We start from the raw sequence: 16057 nt of genomic DNA on the forward strand, positions 1-16057 counted from the left end.
AATGATGCCTCTTGGAACCCACATCTGGAAAACAGGAAACCAAGGAGAAATAATAGTAGAAAAAAAAGGCCACAGGGCAAAGGTCAGCATAGAGCTCAACCATCAGATAGTACCAGCTCAGGGACAAGCAGCAAGGCCAGAGAGGAAGGAGATGCCATATGGCCTACCTGCCCAGAGCTGCCAGTACTAATAATATCTGGGATCTATGCCACCCCCATCCTATGTCCACTCGACCTAATGGTGCAACAGGAGCTTATGTGTTTGACCCAATGTGTGACTACCTTGGCTAGGGAAGCCCCAGGGCATTTTATAAGCACCCTAGATGATTCTGACCCAGAAATCCTTGGCCCATACTTTACAAAGCATGCCCTCAGAGGCCCTCTCTGCTGTCTAGCATGCAGAGCTGTGCTCAAAGCATAAGGGATGAGAGTGGGAATGGATTGAGGCCCTGATAAGTGTCTAGAATGGAGAGGATAGAGGAAGGAGAGAAAAGGATCCCAGGAAAAACAGGGTGGGCATCTCTTGGGCATGACCTCCAGCTCCACCGAAAAGCTATCTCCCTGGACCCTTGGTGCGAGGCAACAATGATCCATGCTGTGAAGGCCTGTTCTCCCCTCTCTGGGTCCTCTTGTGGTCAGAGAGCCTTCTGCACCTCCGTCTGACCTTGTTCAAGCCAGCAGAGAAATGACTCCTCTGTGTAGCAGATGAAATTGGTATGGGGATCCAAACAAAGTTCTCAGGCCAGAACCCTTCCCAGGGTCTCTCTCTCTGCCTCTGACAGGCATTACTGGCCTCCCTGGTTCTTCCCCTTCAGTAGAGTAGCCTGTAGCATCAGAGGCAGAACCTCCCTGAGGTACAGGAAGGTGGACCTGCAGGAAATGGCTCCTTCTGTAAACTCATCTGCTTAGCAGGGCTGGGAACCAAAGGCTGCAGGCTAGAAAGACAGGGGATGGGGGCATCTGGGGGGGGGAGAAGGAAGATGCTCTAGAGGCAAAGCACGTAAAGTCAGTCAACTGGGCATGGAGCTCAGGAGCTCAATGTCAGGGACAAGTTGCAAACCCTTTCAAACCTTTTTGTTTCCATGCAAAGCCCAGGAGTCTAGGATTACACGTGAAAATGCCTGGAGGCGGGGTTGAGAAATCCAATTACTTAAGCACCAAGGGCACCAGAGTTCCAGGCCACAGAATGACCAGGATTTACTTAGACCCTAATCCTCCTATCCTTGGCTCCTTGGCATGTTTGCCTCTTAAGGAATATTTCGTGGCTTAAGGAATATTTTGTGGCAAGATGATGTTACCTACCTTTCAGCCCCCTCCTTCCCTGTAGGGTAGGGCAGCTAGAATAGAAGGAAATTGGTATTTTCACTTTGGGGTCTTATCTTTAGCATCTCAAACAAACAACAACAGAGCCAAAGATCTCAGAGGGAAGAAGTAGGGGCAAGCAGTCAAAATGATAAGGATATCCTTCCTTACAGAAATCAAAGCAGTTTATAATTAGCTCCCAAAAGGAAAGGACTACACCTCTAGATTATCAAGAGTCACCAGAGAAAGCTCTTAAGTCAAGGCATCTTGCCTGTAGCAACGCAGTTTTAGTTTCTTTCAGGGCCCAGTTCTACAGCAGCACCTACAGGAGACCTGCTTTATCCTGAACTGCATTCTTCCTCCAAGTCACGTAGTACACACACACACACACACACACACACACACACACACACACACACACAGTCCTGCTCCTCAGGGACCTCCTCAGGTTCTGATGCTCTGCCATCAGACTTCCAGACTTACAGAGCTGAAGGGAAAGCAGAAGTCATCTTTATCTACAGAAGCAGAAGTGAAAGGAAATCTTCTAGGGCACTCCAAGAGAAAGTCTGGGATGGAAAGATCTCTGTCCAGAAAGGGTAGGAAAGCATCGAAATGGAGATCATTATGCTTTCCCCAAAGCAAGTTCAAAAGTAGGGCTGTAGGAGATTAAAAGTAGGGCTGCCTGGTGCTCTCAGCATTGGGCACTTTCTCCTGTCTAAGCTGCCAAGGGCAGTTGGGTAGGGGGGTAGTGTGCACTATGATATGTTTCTTGGAATATCATGGGAGACTTGGAACAAACTAAACAGATCTCAGGATCTCAGGATCTCAAGCCCAACACACCTAAGGCCAACACCTTCCTTTCAAAATCTAGCTAGTCCATTTGGGGCCATGATCCCCTAACCTACTAGATCTTGGAAACACTAACTTACTAAAAATGAGATTGGCATGTTGATTCTTTCAAAGTCCCTTGAAGTTCACTGAGTTGGAGAGAAAGGTAATGAGCTAGGTATGTATGGGATGAGAAGTTTTGTCCATCATGTATAAAGTTCACCACCTCAAACACAAATTTACCATTAAAAGCTTTCACTGCATGAAAACAAAAACTGGCAAGGCTGGTTTTCCACTTATGATTTTAGGTAATTTAGTCAACATCGCTTACCTTCCAACTGTTTTATGAAGTTGAAATAATGATTTCTCCTATTTTTCCGTACTGAGAATTATACCCAGAACATGATAAAAGCTCAGTAAATGTTGAAAAATAAAGGGACAGACAGAGAGTGATGAAGTGGAAAGGGATGGTGTCACAGCCCTGGTTAGCACAATAATCTATACATTTTAAGCATCCGAGCCATCCCTATCCCCCATTTGCCTAAAGACTCCCTAAACTTATCCACAAGGAAGCCACCTCCTCCTTAGAAGCTGCAGAGATGCTGGGAACAGGGGGAGTCCTCAGCTGACTGCCAGATGTCTGGGTGTGAGAGGAAATGAGGCCAAAAGCCCAAGAGGTCAGGAGTGGGAAAAAGAGGACTTAAGAGGATTGGGAGACCCAAAAGCTGAGCCAATCCAAAGCCCCTCCCCACACTCCCTGCCCCCAGCCCCAGCCAGCCAAACCATTTGCTACAGCCTCCAGGGTATGGGAGGGGACTTGGCAAGACCACAAAGCCCATTTCTAGCAGAAATGTCCAACTACAGCTGGAGGGAGCCCAGCACCCAGGCCCCTCCTCATGTAGTAAGAGGGCTGTGTAGCCATTATGGTGGTCCCTGCACACAGCCCCAGGACCCCTGCACCACTGTGGACAGGAAGGCTCTCCCTTCAGCTCACTCTCCTGTCTATCTTGACAAGCACTCTCCCACTCCCTTGATGACATTCAACAAAAGTTGGGGTCACCAAGAAGATGGAGCTCAACTCTAGGGTTTAACTCCAGTTCTTCTATCATACACAGGGAACTCCTCTCTCCCTCCATCCTCTAACTCAACTCTTGGTTCCTTTCCTGCTTTAGCCTGTCAGGCTCACCTGCTTCCATATCTCCAAGTTCAGCTCAGAGAGGAGGGGCTGCTCCTGGACCCTCACAAAAGGCTAGAAGAACAAGCAAGAAAGAACTAGAAAGAGTGACCCTCAGTGCATAGAAAGCCAAGGATCAGATTCTTGACGAGGGCATTTCTGCAGTGGTCAAAAGGAAAGACAGAAGGCAGAGATCCCGGGCACAGTCCCAAAATAGTTTCCAGACATCCCTAGCCAGTGGAGTGTTCCCATGGGGCAGAGCGTGGGAGCCGCGTGGGAGCCCAAAAGCAGGGCTGCCTAGTGCTCTCAGCACTGGGCACTTGCTCCTGTCCAAGCTGCCAAGGGGGAGGAGGTGACAATAGTGTGCGCTATGGTATGTTTCTTGGGATATCGTGGGGAGACATGGAATAAACTAAACAGAAAAATGACAACTTGTGTTCATAAAGCTCAGCTCTGTGCCTCTATGTACACTCATACATCACAATATTCTCTAAAACCCTGACAAGACAACACACAGATGTTCAGATTTCTTCTGGCTGTTGGACACCATTCACCAATGGGGCTTACCCTCCTGCACCCATCCCATGAAAATGCAGACTGTGGCACTCCCTCTATCCTATGTCTCAGCATCTTGACCTGTTCTCAGACAAGTTCACACACCAGTTCTTCTGCCATGACTGATGATAAAAGAAGATTTGGCAAAACTGCCTCATCTAGCCACACCACGACTGGCCACCTGAGAAAACCCTATATGGAGTTAAGATGGAACCAAGAACAGGGGGCTCAAACCTGAGGGCCTGTTGGCAGTGTCATCCTAAGAGGAAGTTATGATTCTCAAGACAGACAGTTCAACAACACAAACAAGAACAAACATAACCTCCAAGCTGTCAGAACACAGTCAGCTCAGCCTCTACTGAGAGGAGGGGGGGGAAGATTTATTTGGAGGGTTTCCTCTGCATTTTCAAATTGCCCCTGCCACATGACCACAACACGAAAGGCTGAAGGTTTGGAGTATTAGGCTGAGAGCTTCCAGCAGGTTTGCAGAAAACTGGCCTCATCACAGGTCAGCAGAATGCGGGCAGGAGAACTGGAGAGCACACTGGGAAACAGTGGAAGGGAAGTAGGTCTGCCAGAGAGAGCCATCAGTACAGCAGGCAGGAGGGATGCTTTTGGGAGTAAACAGACCTGTCAGCCGTCCTTTCTCCCAGTAGAAAGAGAAGCTCTGCTGACAAAGCTGGAGATACAGAGGGAGGAGGGAGCTTCCCCCTCTGATTCCATCTGTCCCCATCTCCTTGCCCTGTTTTCCCCAGGCTGGGGGTGGGCAGAACAGGTCTACTCCATGATCTCAGTGCCCGCAGCCCTGCAATAGCACATGCGTGACTACAACTCCTCTAGTCAGCAGCGGGCAGCCAGTAAGGAAGCAGAGGAGGAACCTGGGGATTCTGCTCCAGAGAAGAGGCAGAGTAAGAGCCAGTGTGAGCTGAGGTGAGCTCACAGCTCTCTCCTCTGCACCCACACTATCTCCAGTACACACTACCCTCTGCTTTCCTAGGAGCCTCCCACAGTCTCAATCCAGGTGATCGCCCACTACTCCCAGTCTCACCAAGATATGCCAGCTCCCCAGAGAAGCAAATGCCACCTGGCTCTTCTTCTCCTAGAAGCTGCTCCAAAAAGCAAAAATCCATGCCCTCCCACAAGCACTTCCTTGAATCAAGTTCCTTGGGACAAAGCCAAGGAACCACCCTAGCCTCCTGATCCACCCTGTAGCCTTGCTCCAGAGCCCCCATCCCACGTGGAGAAGCAGAGCCCCTCCCTGCCAATGTCCCCACCCAGGCAGCAAGGTAGCAGGGTGCCACTTCCAGCACCTCCGCAGAGCTTCCCACAGTTTTCACAGGAAGCAGGAGGAGGATTTCCAGAGAGGAGAGACTAAGAGCATACAGGGACACTAGCAGCTCACCCACCTACTATCTAAGCAGCCAGGCTCCCCCAGATTCCTCCCTGCTAGGAAAAGTCCCACTGGCCTGCCCCTGCCCACCTGTCCCCACACACCTTCCCAGTCTCTCAGGTCTTGAAAGGCAGCCACTTCAAGCTGCCTCCTCCCATTTTCTCTGTCCTTAGCCAGCAGAGGATACTGCTGAGTAATCCCAAACTCATGGAGGGTCCCCAGCCCTGAAAACAGGGGCAAAGCCCAAGGAAACCTAACTCATCTGGTCCTTGCCAACCTGGGAGGCTTATCCATGGTTTCCTAGTAATAACATACTTTATGAGAATCTCCACTTGCTTGTCCCAAATACCCCAGCCCCCACCCTCAGACAACCTCCTGGAGCAACTCAGTGCCCCTTTCTCTGCTTCCCACACACCTGAAAATGCTCCCTTCCCAGTCTCCCAGACACCAAGCTGCACAGAGTAGCAGCAATGCCCGCCGGCTTCCCAGTCATAATGTTGCATCAGCCCCCACCCTACCCAAAATATCCTCACCCCCACCACCTCCTCTCCTCTACAGCCATCTCCATGGTGACAGCAGCATGACTAATGACACCCTATCAGCTTCAGATTCAGGAGTGCAATTCCCCCTCCCCCTTACCCTCACCCCCCCACCCCCAGGGATTTCTGCAGATTGGATGCTAACCAACAGTGCCAGGGACATTCTCGAGAGATTTTCAGAGACAGGGGTGGGGAGTGGGTTGCATGTCTTAAAAAAAAAAAAAAAAGAAAGAAAAAAAAAAAAAAACAGTTCAACAAACCAAACCCCAACTGCACCCAAACCATCCAGCTGAGAAAGCAAAAGAATCCAAACAAAACCCACACAGGCCTGAGAATTCATTGGCCGCCCACACTCCTGCCGCCCCTCCCCCTCAGCTGCTGCTACACACACAGTGGGAGATTAAGGGATCACCAGAGGAGACCCTTTATTTTTATCCAATCCAAACACATCACCCCCCCCACACACACACACACACACACATACACACAAGGTACCTTGACAGCTGTCCCTTGTGCCCACTGCCCGGCTCCTTCACCAGCCTTTATTTCCACCTGCAAAAGAAGCCAGAGAGACTGATGAGCCAGGCGGGTATCAGAAAAAGAAGCAAAGTCCTTCTTACAGAACCCCCGCTCCACACTGAAGGGGAAGGAGGGAGGGGAAGAGGAAGGGGCCTGGGAAGAAAGGCTAACGGGGACCATCTTCCTGCCTCCAGCTGCCGCCCAGACCCGTGCGGATGGGCTCATTCGCCTTTCCAGTGTGTTTTTGTTTTCATTTCTCCTTTTTGAACCTTCCTGAGACCCAAGAGGACACTGCCCCCCTGCCAGTGTTCGGCCTGCCTGTCCCTCCTGGCCCTGCGCGCTCTACCTCGGCGGGCCTCCTCTGGTGCATTGGCCGCCGCCGGGCCTCCCATTATCCCCGCCGGAGGGAGCGCACGGAGGGAGGCACTGCAGAGGAGGCGGCGGCCAGCTGCCGGCTGCGCTCCCCTCCCCGCCGCGAGGCTGGTGTGCGAGGGGGCGGCGCGCGCGCCAGCCAATCCCTCAGTCGGCCCTGCCCCCGCCGGTGGACCTGCCCAGCCAGGAGGCGGGGGCCGCCACCGAGGGTGCTGCTGCGCCGCCAGGGCTGCTTCCCAGGCCTGTCGCGGCTCCCTCGGCAGGCTGGGGATCCCGGAGCACCCCCTGCTTATTCCTGAGGGCACCCCTAAGGTAATTCGCAGAAGGCGTTTTCTGCTCCTCCAGGGTCAAAGATGACAGACTGCATCTAGGATAGAGAAGACGCCAGTGGGATTCGGATCCTCACCACTCTAGCCGCCTCATCCTGGTGGTAGCAGGACACTAGAGCATGAGGCACAATAAATAGCCCAGAAGAAAAAGCCAGGGGCTGCAAGAACCTTTACCCCGTTTTGCAAATGAGGAAACAAGGCAAGACCAGAGAAGTAACTTAGCCAAGATGACACAGCTAGGACACAGCAGAGCTGGGACACCAGGCCAGGTCTGTTGCACTCTAAAGACCGTATCCTTAATCATTCTGCAGTTCCAGTCTTTCCCCCTCCAGCGCCTACATCGGAAAACAGGCTGTTTCTGGGAGCCCCCACTGCCTGTGCCTCGAGCCTTACCAAGTCAGCTGTGCCCTCCAGGAACATTCAAACACCTTATTCTGGGATCACTGCTACAGATGCCTGAACAAACCCCACCCCACCATGGTTTCTCTTCTTTTGAAAAAGCTGCAGGAGATGCCCCCCAAACATCCTGACCTCAGGTTCTCTCAGCTCCGGGAGGAGCAGAGGAGGGAAGGTGACAGCCAGGAAACTGAAGGGCAGGGAGGAAAGGTAAGAAAAGAAAAGAGAGAGGAAGACCCTGCAGTCCACTCCTGGATTCAATTACCTGCATCCCGGAGCATATCCTTCTCTACCCCATCCCCTCCCTATAGCTGAACACTTCGGATCTTCCAACTCTCACACATTCCGGTACCCTGTTCCATCACTACCCAGATAGTGGTAACTTACCTGTCTTAATCTCACTTTGCTCATCTGTAAAATGGAATTAGCAGCTACCTTCATACAGTTGCAGGGGCTCCCGTGGAGAAACGCACGCAGCACACTGCCTGTCAGGCTGTGGAGGCTGCTAGCTACCAGCACTCTTCATTTCTGGAAGAGCTCACTGGATGCTACTTCTTATTCTCACAGATGAATAAGCCAAGGCCAGAGAAGAGATATGACTCATAGGACTAGTTAGGATGTGTGAGGGCCCCTGATCAGTGATTCGTTCTATTACCCACTCCATCACAGATGCCTAATTGCTGCCCCTCCCTGGGGCCCCAAGGGGATACCCAGAACAGGAAGAGCTATCTTAAGAGAAAGAGCAAAGCTGACCTCTGGTAAGGAGACTCCAGGAAACACCAGGGCCCATACTGCTTTCCCTAGGGGACAAAGGGCAGTCCTATTGGGCTTCTCCCAGGGCAAGAAGGGAGGCCAGTGACAAGGCAAGGTAAGAAACTATGTCCCAAGCTATGATACTGAATGGAAAACTGGGCTTTACCGTTGACAGGCATACCTGTCAACTCTTACTTTAACCTGGTTAAATGGAGTCCCTCTTCTACCCTCCCCAAAGCCCTTGGCCCATACTCCTACCACACACACAGTCTGCTACTGGATGAGAGAGACTAACACTGCTTGGTCAGTATCAATTAATATTGTTGCTGCTACAGCTGCCACAGTTTATCAAGGCCCTGCTACATACCAGGACCTGTGCCAACCACACTGTAGGATCATCTCATTTGACTTACTCCACACACAACCTTGTCTCTTCCCAGGAATGGAAGGACTTAGAGATACTTAGTTACTTGCCTGTCAAAACAGCTGGTGAATGGTAGGTTGGAATTCAAACTCAGCCCTTTCTTATTCCAATTCGCCCATGCATGCTGCTCGCTATCTCGCTCTCGCGCTCTCTCTCTCTCTCTCTCTCTCTCTCTCTCTCTCTCTCTCTCTCACACACACACACACACACACACACACACGCAAAAACAAAAGCCCCACCAACCCTACAGAGAGGAAGAGGAATAGAACTCTTGAACTGACCACTTCCCCTTACGCTGCAGATCTGAGAATAGTAATTTTTTCATGCTTCATAGACTTCCTGATGACTCTCCTTCTGCCTGGATTGCCCTCCCCTCTGGATCCCGGCAAGCTAATGTGATACAGGGCTTAATCCAAACAGTGCCTTCCCTCTGCCAGTTTCTCAGTCAGCAAGCCTCTATGAGCATCACTGGCTCCTGCCGGGTCCTCACAGAGCAGTGTACTGCCTCTTCTAGGCACCAACCACAACCATGTACAGTTATTTATTTACATGGCAGTCCTCCCCACGTGGGCGGGGGCCCTGTCTTCCCCACTTTACTAGGCTCTGCACAGAGCTGGAATGTGCTGAGCCGAGTTTCTGCATGGGAGGTTAGAGAGGCAGGGGCTGGGCATTGAGATGGGGAGGCCCCTCTCCTGGTCAGCCTTCTCTCTGAGGTCCCCAAAGATCTGGGGGGCACATTTGCTCTCCTGGGAGGGTGGGACCTGCCATAACTGAACCAGAGCAGAGTTTGACTTGTTCAGCCAGCACACATCTTCCTCACCAGCCTGCAGGAGCCAAGTTTCCACACTAACTTCCTGTTCAAACCCCTCTCCCCCTGCTAAGTCAGCCCTACCAAGTGCAAATCTCTATCCTGCCCTCAGTTACCCCAAAGGAGCCCCAAGGCAATCTACCTGCTTCCATCCTCATCCCACCCTGGTTTCCTTCCTTCTTCTGAGGTATCTGGAATGCCAGCAGTGGAGGGAGTCACAGAGGCACAGGCTGGGGCAGCTCTGCCTCCAGCTGAGACACTCCCCACATAATCCTCCTCCCATCTCTATGTTCTCCTCTTAATACATCTGGGTCTTCACAGTGACCAACTCAGCGGTACTTGGAATCCCTGTGCATAGGGCAGAGGGTCCCTTCCCCACCTTCCATCACAACCCACTGGACTCTCAGCAGGAGAAGTGGGCCACTATCCTCCCCACAGGGGAGAAGTGTAATAATTCATCAATTTTCAGGACACACAATGAAAACCTCTGAAACATGGATACCCCAAGGCAGACCCCACACAGATTAAGACCAAGGAAGGTGGAAAGATCCAGACAGACATTCATGGAGGATATGCAAGAACAGCAAACAAGCACCAACCCATGCAGTGCCCCACACCTGGGGCACAACAGACAGCATCTTATTTAAGCGTCAAAAGAAATCAACGAAACAGTAATTATTCATGCCCATTTTACAGAAGGAGAAACTGGGATATAGAAAGGCTAAAGCACTTTGCCAAGGTCACAGCTAGAAAACATCTAAGCAGGGATTTTGCTATTTCTTCATTTGCAAAAGCACAGTCAGAGCTACTACAAGTAGCTCTATGCTTTTCAAGCCCACCTACCTCTTCTAGAGCCAATAGGGGATACAGGAAGACAGGCTTCTCTTGTGCCATGGCTGTCCTAAATGAGGTCACTCTCCTTTGGGCTTCACTTCAGAACTCAGTTCAAGCCCCACTTCCTCCAGGAAGCTTTCTCCGATTACCCCAGCCTCTGCCAGCTGACAGCACTTATAACATTTCTCATCTGGCACTTGGAATTTGCCTTTCTGTATGTGTGTCCTGTGTCCCCAAACAGAATGACTGGAGTCGTGCCTCTCCAAAGCTCCTGTGGGGCTTTGCCCACCATTATACACGCTAAAGGCACTTAGAATTGACTGTGAGGGAAGTCTGTGACCTCCTTCCCTCTCCATCACACAAAGGATCCTGCCAAAGAAACCTAACACCCCCTCCACCTTCAGAGCCTATGTTTGAAGTCCCCGGTGTCCACGCATCAATTTCCACCCAAGTAATTGCAGCCCATCACACACACATCATCCCCTATATTTGAAACTCTTTGTGGTTGTCATGGGAACTGCCTTTGCCTTCATTCACTGATCAGGCCTCACAATTAGCTTTGGCAGCGGAAGTCTGTGTCAACGGCAATTGCAGAGAGGAGGAAGCTGAGGAGCAGGAGCAACAACAGAAGAAAAAAGATGCCCCTCCTGGAGATGCAGCAGAACCAGACTGAACCAAGGTACCCAGTGATGACCAGCAGAAGCCAGCAAGAGGCAGCCAACAACTCACTCTCTCACTTCTCCACCAACATGCAGAACACACACAGAGCCTCTGACAGGCAGCACTCACCACTCTGCCTGCACCCCACATGCCCTCCTGGGTGCTTGTGAGAAGGTTTTATATCCTATGAATCTCAACAGGGTCTCCTCACCCCAAATTTAACAATTTTGGGCCATCAAATGTTCCAGAACCCAATCAAGTAACAAGGGACTATATGACACTGTAGAGAAGACAGGACACAAATGCTGAATAGTTTAGAAACCTGAGGAAGATTTCCAAGAGGAATTAACACAAAGCATTAACCTCTCACATCAAAGATCCATGAACACCCTTGGGTGTGCTCAGTGGCCTGCCTGCATCTTCCACACCCCTGCCACCAGCCACAAGCACTCTTAACAGCACTTCTACATGTGCAAGGTTGGGGAGAGGAGACTCTGCCCTCCTCACGTGTCACACATCGCTACAGTGAAACTCTCAGGATATGTTCCTTCCCTTGCCAGCTGGACTACAGAGGCCCAGAGGTAACTAAGGCTGGTTTCTGCTTTCAAGGCATCTCTCCCTCATAGGCCTACCAGAATGTGCTATAATTATTTGTTTTCATGCTCGTCTCCCTCCCCAGACCACAGGCTCATTAAGGACATAGTTAACGCTGCCTCCGTTTCACTCAGAGCTCAGGTTCAGTGCACAACCCTGCCCACACCAAGTCCCCGGCAACATTAGCTGAATGGGGCTGGGAACGCAGCTTGAATGTCTGCGGGTCAAAGCAGATAACACCCTGCTTCTGGAAACGGAAGAGACATCAGAAGGAGATTATGCCCTCTTTCAGTACAAGGGACACTGAAGGTCCGGGGATCCAAAAAACATTTGAAGGAGGTGTATCTCCTCCTAGCACCAGCTCTCTTCCCCTTGCCCCGCAAGACCCTTACCACCTTCCACCCAATCCTGCAGCCTGAACACAATACAGAGTGGCCCTGGCCTTCACAGTAAGAGTCTGCCATCCCTCTCTCTTCTATAGCTTCAGAATCCAGAATCATCCACAGCAACACTGGGGGAACTGGGACACCCAGAGCTTACCCTGAAAGGTCAGATGAATGAAAAATAAGACAAAGACAGGAAAGAACAACTCAAATATCCTCCTCATAAGGATGGCTCAGAAGTGGAACAGACTTTATCTAGTCCAGTACTTTGTCACTCTTTTTTCCCCCCATACTAAACCTAGGTTGAACCCAGGGGTGTTCTACCACTGATCAACATCCCCAGCCCCACTCTCATTTGAGACGGAATCTCATGAAGTTGCCCAGGCTGACCTCAAACTTGGGACTCTCTTGCCTCAGCCTCCCAAGTACAGGTATGTACCACTACACCCAACTCTCACCAGTTTTGACCCAGTTTCCACATGCTCCCTTCCTGAGGCTTCCCCTAGCAGTAATTAAGAGGAGCAGGAGGTTATAGGGTCATCTGCAGTCTGGCCAATGTCCCCCAAAACAATGCTATCCCAAGAAATTCCCATCCTATTCTGAGAATTTAGAGTTCCTACTCTAATAGCAGGGGAAGATTTATTATTTGTCCACCAATTCCCAGATGGGTTTAGGGCAGATGGGATAAGACAGAGTTAGAAATTGTACAAGTCAGAGACAGCCTTGCAGGAACAGTCATCAAGAGTGACCAGCCTGCTGGACTACAGAGGCCCAGAGGTAACTAAGGTAACATGAAACAATCAAGCAACCCTAAGACCTGTGGTCACCTGAAGATGAGCCAGTTATCCCACACTGGGTTGCTGGCTGTCTTCTTACCCCTCCCTCAGTGATTACTAAAAACTTAGGTCATCAAATTTCTTATTCAAATGACAAGAGACAAGGCCACCAAGGGATCTTTGTACTCCAGGTATGGCAACAGCCTTGGTTCTGCATAGATGCACATGGGCAGAGGACCACAGCAACCCAAAGGACTTTTCCAGAACAGCCAACTAGGCTACAGTGAGTTTAAGAGCAAGATGAATGGGGTGTCTTTTTTTGCCAACCTCATCTCTGAGCTTCCTACCAGCATTCCACAAGGCAGATGTCAAAAAGTGCTGATGGGGAATGGGTGGAATTGGTAACAAATCCTAAGACCATGCACATGATGTTCTGGCCCACCAAGTCACCACACTGCCTTCTCTTGAATGAGAAAACCCAAGACATAGGGACAATTCTGGGTAGGACCCATGAAGAAATACATTTGGTACTAGGAGTCCATAAGAACAAGGTTCACTGGAGCTGCTGATCAGAATTATGGGTAGAAAGAACTCATTTTCCCCACAAGGGAGTTGTGTGGGAGCCACACCTCACTCCCACTGTTCCCTCCCCATAACAGGTAAGTAAAACATGGCCACACCTTCAAGAAGTATGAGCTTTGTGGTGGGTTACCCATGGGTTACCACAGACCTCACCACTTACCTGGAATGGAGGCCATGATCCTAAACCAGGAAAAAAAAAATCCATCAAAGAGCAGCCAACCCAGAGAGCTAGTCCCCCAACCTAGAAAGATGCTTTGGGACCACAAAGGATATCAAAAGTTTGGCCCACATCCCTGTCCAACAGACCTTTCCTGCAATGATAGGAATATTCTTTTTTAAATTTTTTTTACAGTTATAGATGTACAGCGTGCCTTTATTTTATTTATTTATTTACTTTTTTTTTTTTTTTTTTTTTTGGTGCTGAGGATCGAACCCAGTGCCTCACACATGCTAGGCAAGTGCTCTGCCACTGAGCTACAGCCTCAGCCCAATAGGAACATTCTTTATCTGCACTATCCAATAGTGAACCACTAGCCACATGTGGCTATCAGGTATTTGAAAGACAAAGTGATCGAGCTATTAAATTAAATTAAATTAAAATGGCCACTTGTAGCTTATGGCTATCAAACTGGACAGCTCAGGTACAGCATGTTTTTTAAATCTGGAGAGCTCATGAATATTCTTGAGAATCTTCTAAAAACCATGGACCTTCTCCCCTAAGAAAACATACCCCTAAACATTCACATAACCGTTGGCTGATACCCCAACCCAGGTCTGAGGCTAGCTCTAGCTCTAAGATTAAGTCTAAAACTGGAATCTGATCTTTGGCACTACAAAAATAAGTAAGTCTAGAACTTGACCAAAAGTGTTGTGGCCCCAAATAAATGTTTTCACTACAACACAGATGTCTAAGAAATATACTTTACATAGTCCTATCAAGAACCACCAGGAAGCCCCCACCTGACAGAGGATGTCCTCATAACATCCCCACCAGTCAGCACCTAGCCCCTATCCAGACACATGAAATAGTGCCTCTCAGGGCTAGCTCTTCAGTGTAGGAATAGCTGTAAATGTTAGACATTCTTTTTTCTAACATGGATTCAGTTGGCCATGCTTATAATTTTTGCCCACTGACCAAAGTTGTCCATATTCCCCCATGTGAAGACACCAATTCCCTCTTCCACACAAGACGAGCCCTGGTCGGCGTTTCTCATCTGCAAGCTGCACAGCTCTGTTTCCTTCAATTGTCCTGCATGTGACTGCTCAACACTCCTTACAAAACTTCAGCTCTTTCTACATGCTAGATAGCAAGGTTTCTTTTCATTTTAAAAAAGGAATGCAGGACTTTGCATTATCTTAATTAAATGTCATTGTTCAGGCTGCCCCAATTACCCTAACCTCTTGTTCTATCAATTTAATAGCCGCACCCTCCCTACCAGGGCCCACTTGTGGCTCTAACACACGTATTACCTACTTCTTGTGAAACAGACACACACTCACCCCCTTCTGCTTCATAAGCCTGCATATCCTTCTAAGAGGTCCAAGATTCCATGGACACATTCCTCCTCTACATAAGCACCACTATCTTTACTCTTGTGGGGACACCAATGTCCTGAATCAGGTTGCTGAATGGCAAACATGTTCTCAGAACACACATTCTTAAAGGCACTAATAATCTACTAGACCAGAAAGACTAGAACTCCAAAAGAACAAGAATAAACAAGGAGTAAATCTCATGACTTCTTGCATTTTTTTGGCTTACAGAGTGAAGAAATGTGTTGGGTCATCCTCCGTATCCTGGTTAGCCACTGGAATTCTTTGCCTGTTCATGACTTATTTGTGCCCCCTTTTCTATGTCCCATTCCTTCTAATCACAGAAGTGATGCAGACTAGCCCCTCAAATTCTTACCTGGGAATCTGGTTGAAGTACATATTCTGATTCAGAAAGTCTGGGACAGGGCCAGAGATTTTGCATTTCTAACAAACTCCCAGGTAATGCTAATGGGTTTATTGAGCAGCGAGATGAGAGTGAAGGTGTCAACCCACTCAGGAGGGCCTAGAACTCAATCTGCAGTAGCAGAGTCCAGGCAGCAGCCCATCACCTCAGTCTTTCATCTGCATCAGAGTCTACATGCTAACCACACATCAGATACACCCAAAGAGCCCCAGACGGATCAGTCCACCTCAGACTAGTTAAGTCAGAATCCCTGGGGGGTGGGTCCCAGGCACTGTTTTGTCCTCCCCATGATCCCAGTGTGGAAACCCTGATATACATAGTGGAGCAGGGCAATTATATCAGTGACCTCCCTTCAGCATGACATGTCAAACAATGGACCTTTGATTTGTCAAAAAGCTGGCCAGAGACACCATGACTTCTTTGTCAAAATCCAGAACTTAGCTTGTCTGGGCTGCTTCCTAAAGAACCATGGGGACTCCCATAGTTCACCACTTCATTTTCTAAAGTCTCACAAACCACCTTTCAAATAGTCTGTTCTAGAACTATAAAAAATTAACATTAAACACATTTAATTTCCAAAATCTCTGAAAAACTGGGCTTTTCACCAGTCTTTTGGTCTTCTTTCACTCGCCATAATTCTGCTTGCAATTGAAAGACAAAGTCTTAGGTCAACTTTTCTCAGGCCTCACAAATGCCAAGATGTGGTCCCTTTTTCTAAAGGGTCTCATCACTTCCTCTTTATAGATCAATTCCCCCTTTACTGCTGAGAGCCCCCTTCCTCACATCCTCTATCTTCAGGAAGAAAGAGTTACCTGGGCAAGAATGCATCAGGTGTTCTGATGTTGAAAGACCCTAGCAGAAAGATGTGTTTCAACCATGAAAT

The 16057-nt window shown here is 49.3% G+C and overlaps 1 protein-coding gene across 3 annotated transcripts in view; it reads right to left on the reverse strand.

The window, feature by feature from the left end:
- The window catches only part of TET3 (tet methylcytosine dioxygenase 3), a 101807-nt gene that overhangs the window by 78401 nt on the left and 7349 nt on the right, over window positions 1-16057 (reverse strand). For 2 of the 3 annotated variants that reach the window (XM_081264447.1, XM_081264448.1), the window contains exon 3: window positions 6283-6339. In XM_081264447.1, coding sequence (XP_081120573.1) covers window positions 6283-6339 — 57 coding nt within the window. Of the gene's footprint in view, window positions 1-6282; window positions 6340-6652; window positions 6782-16057 lie in introns of those variants that run through there. The other variant, XM_081264449.1, reaches the window with a different exon arrangement.

Source organism: Spermophilus citellus (genome assembly GCF_964194105.1).
Source record: "Spermophilus citellus genome assembly, chromosome: 13".
NCBI lineage: Eukaryota > Metazoa > Chordata > Mammalia > Rodentia > Sciuridae > Spermophilus > Spermophilus citellus.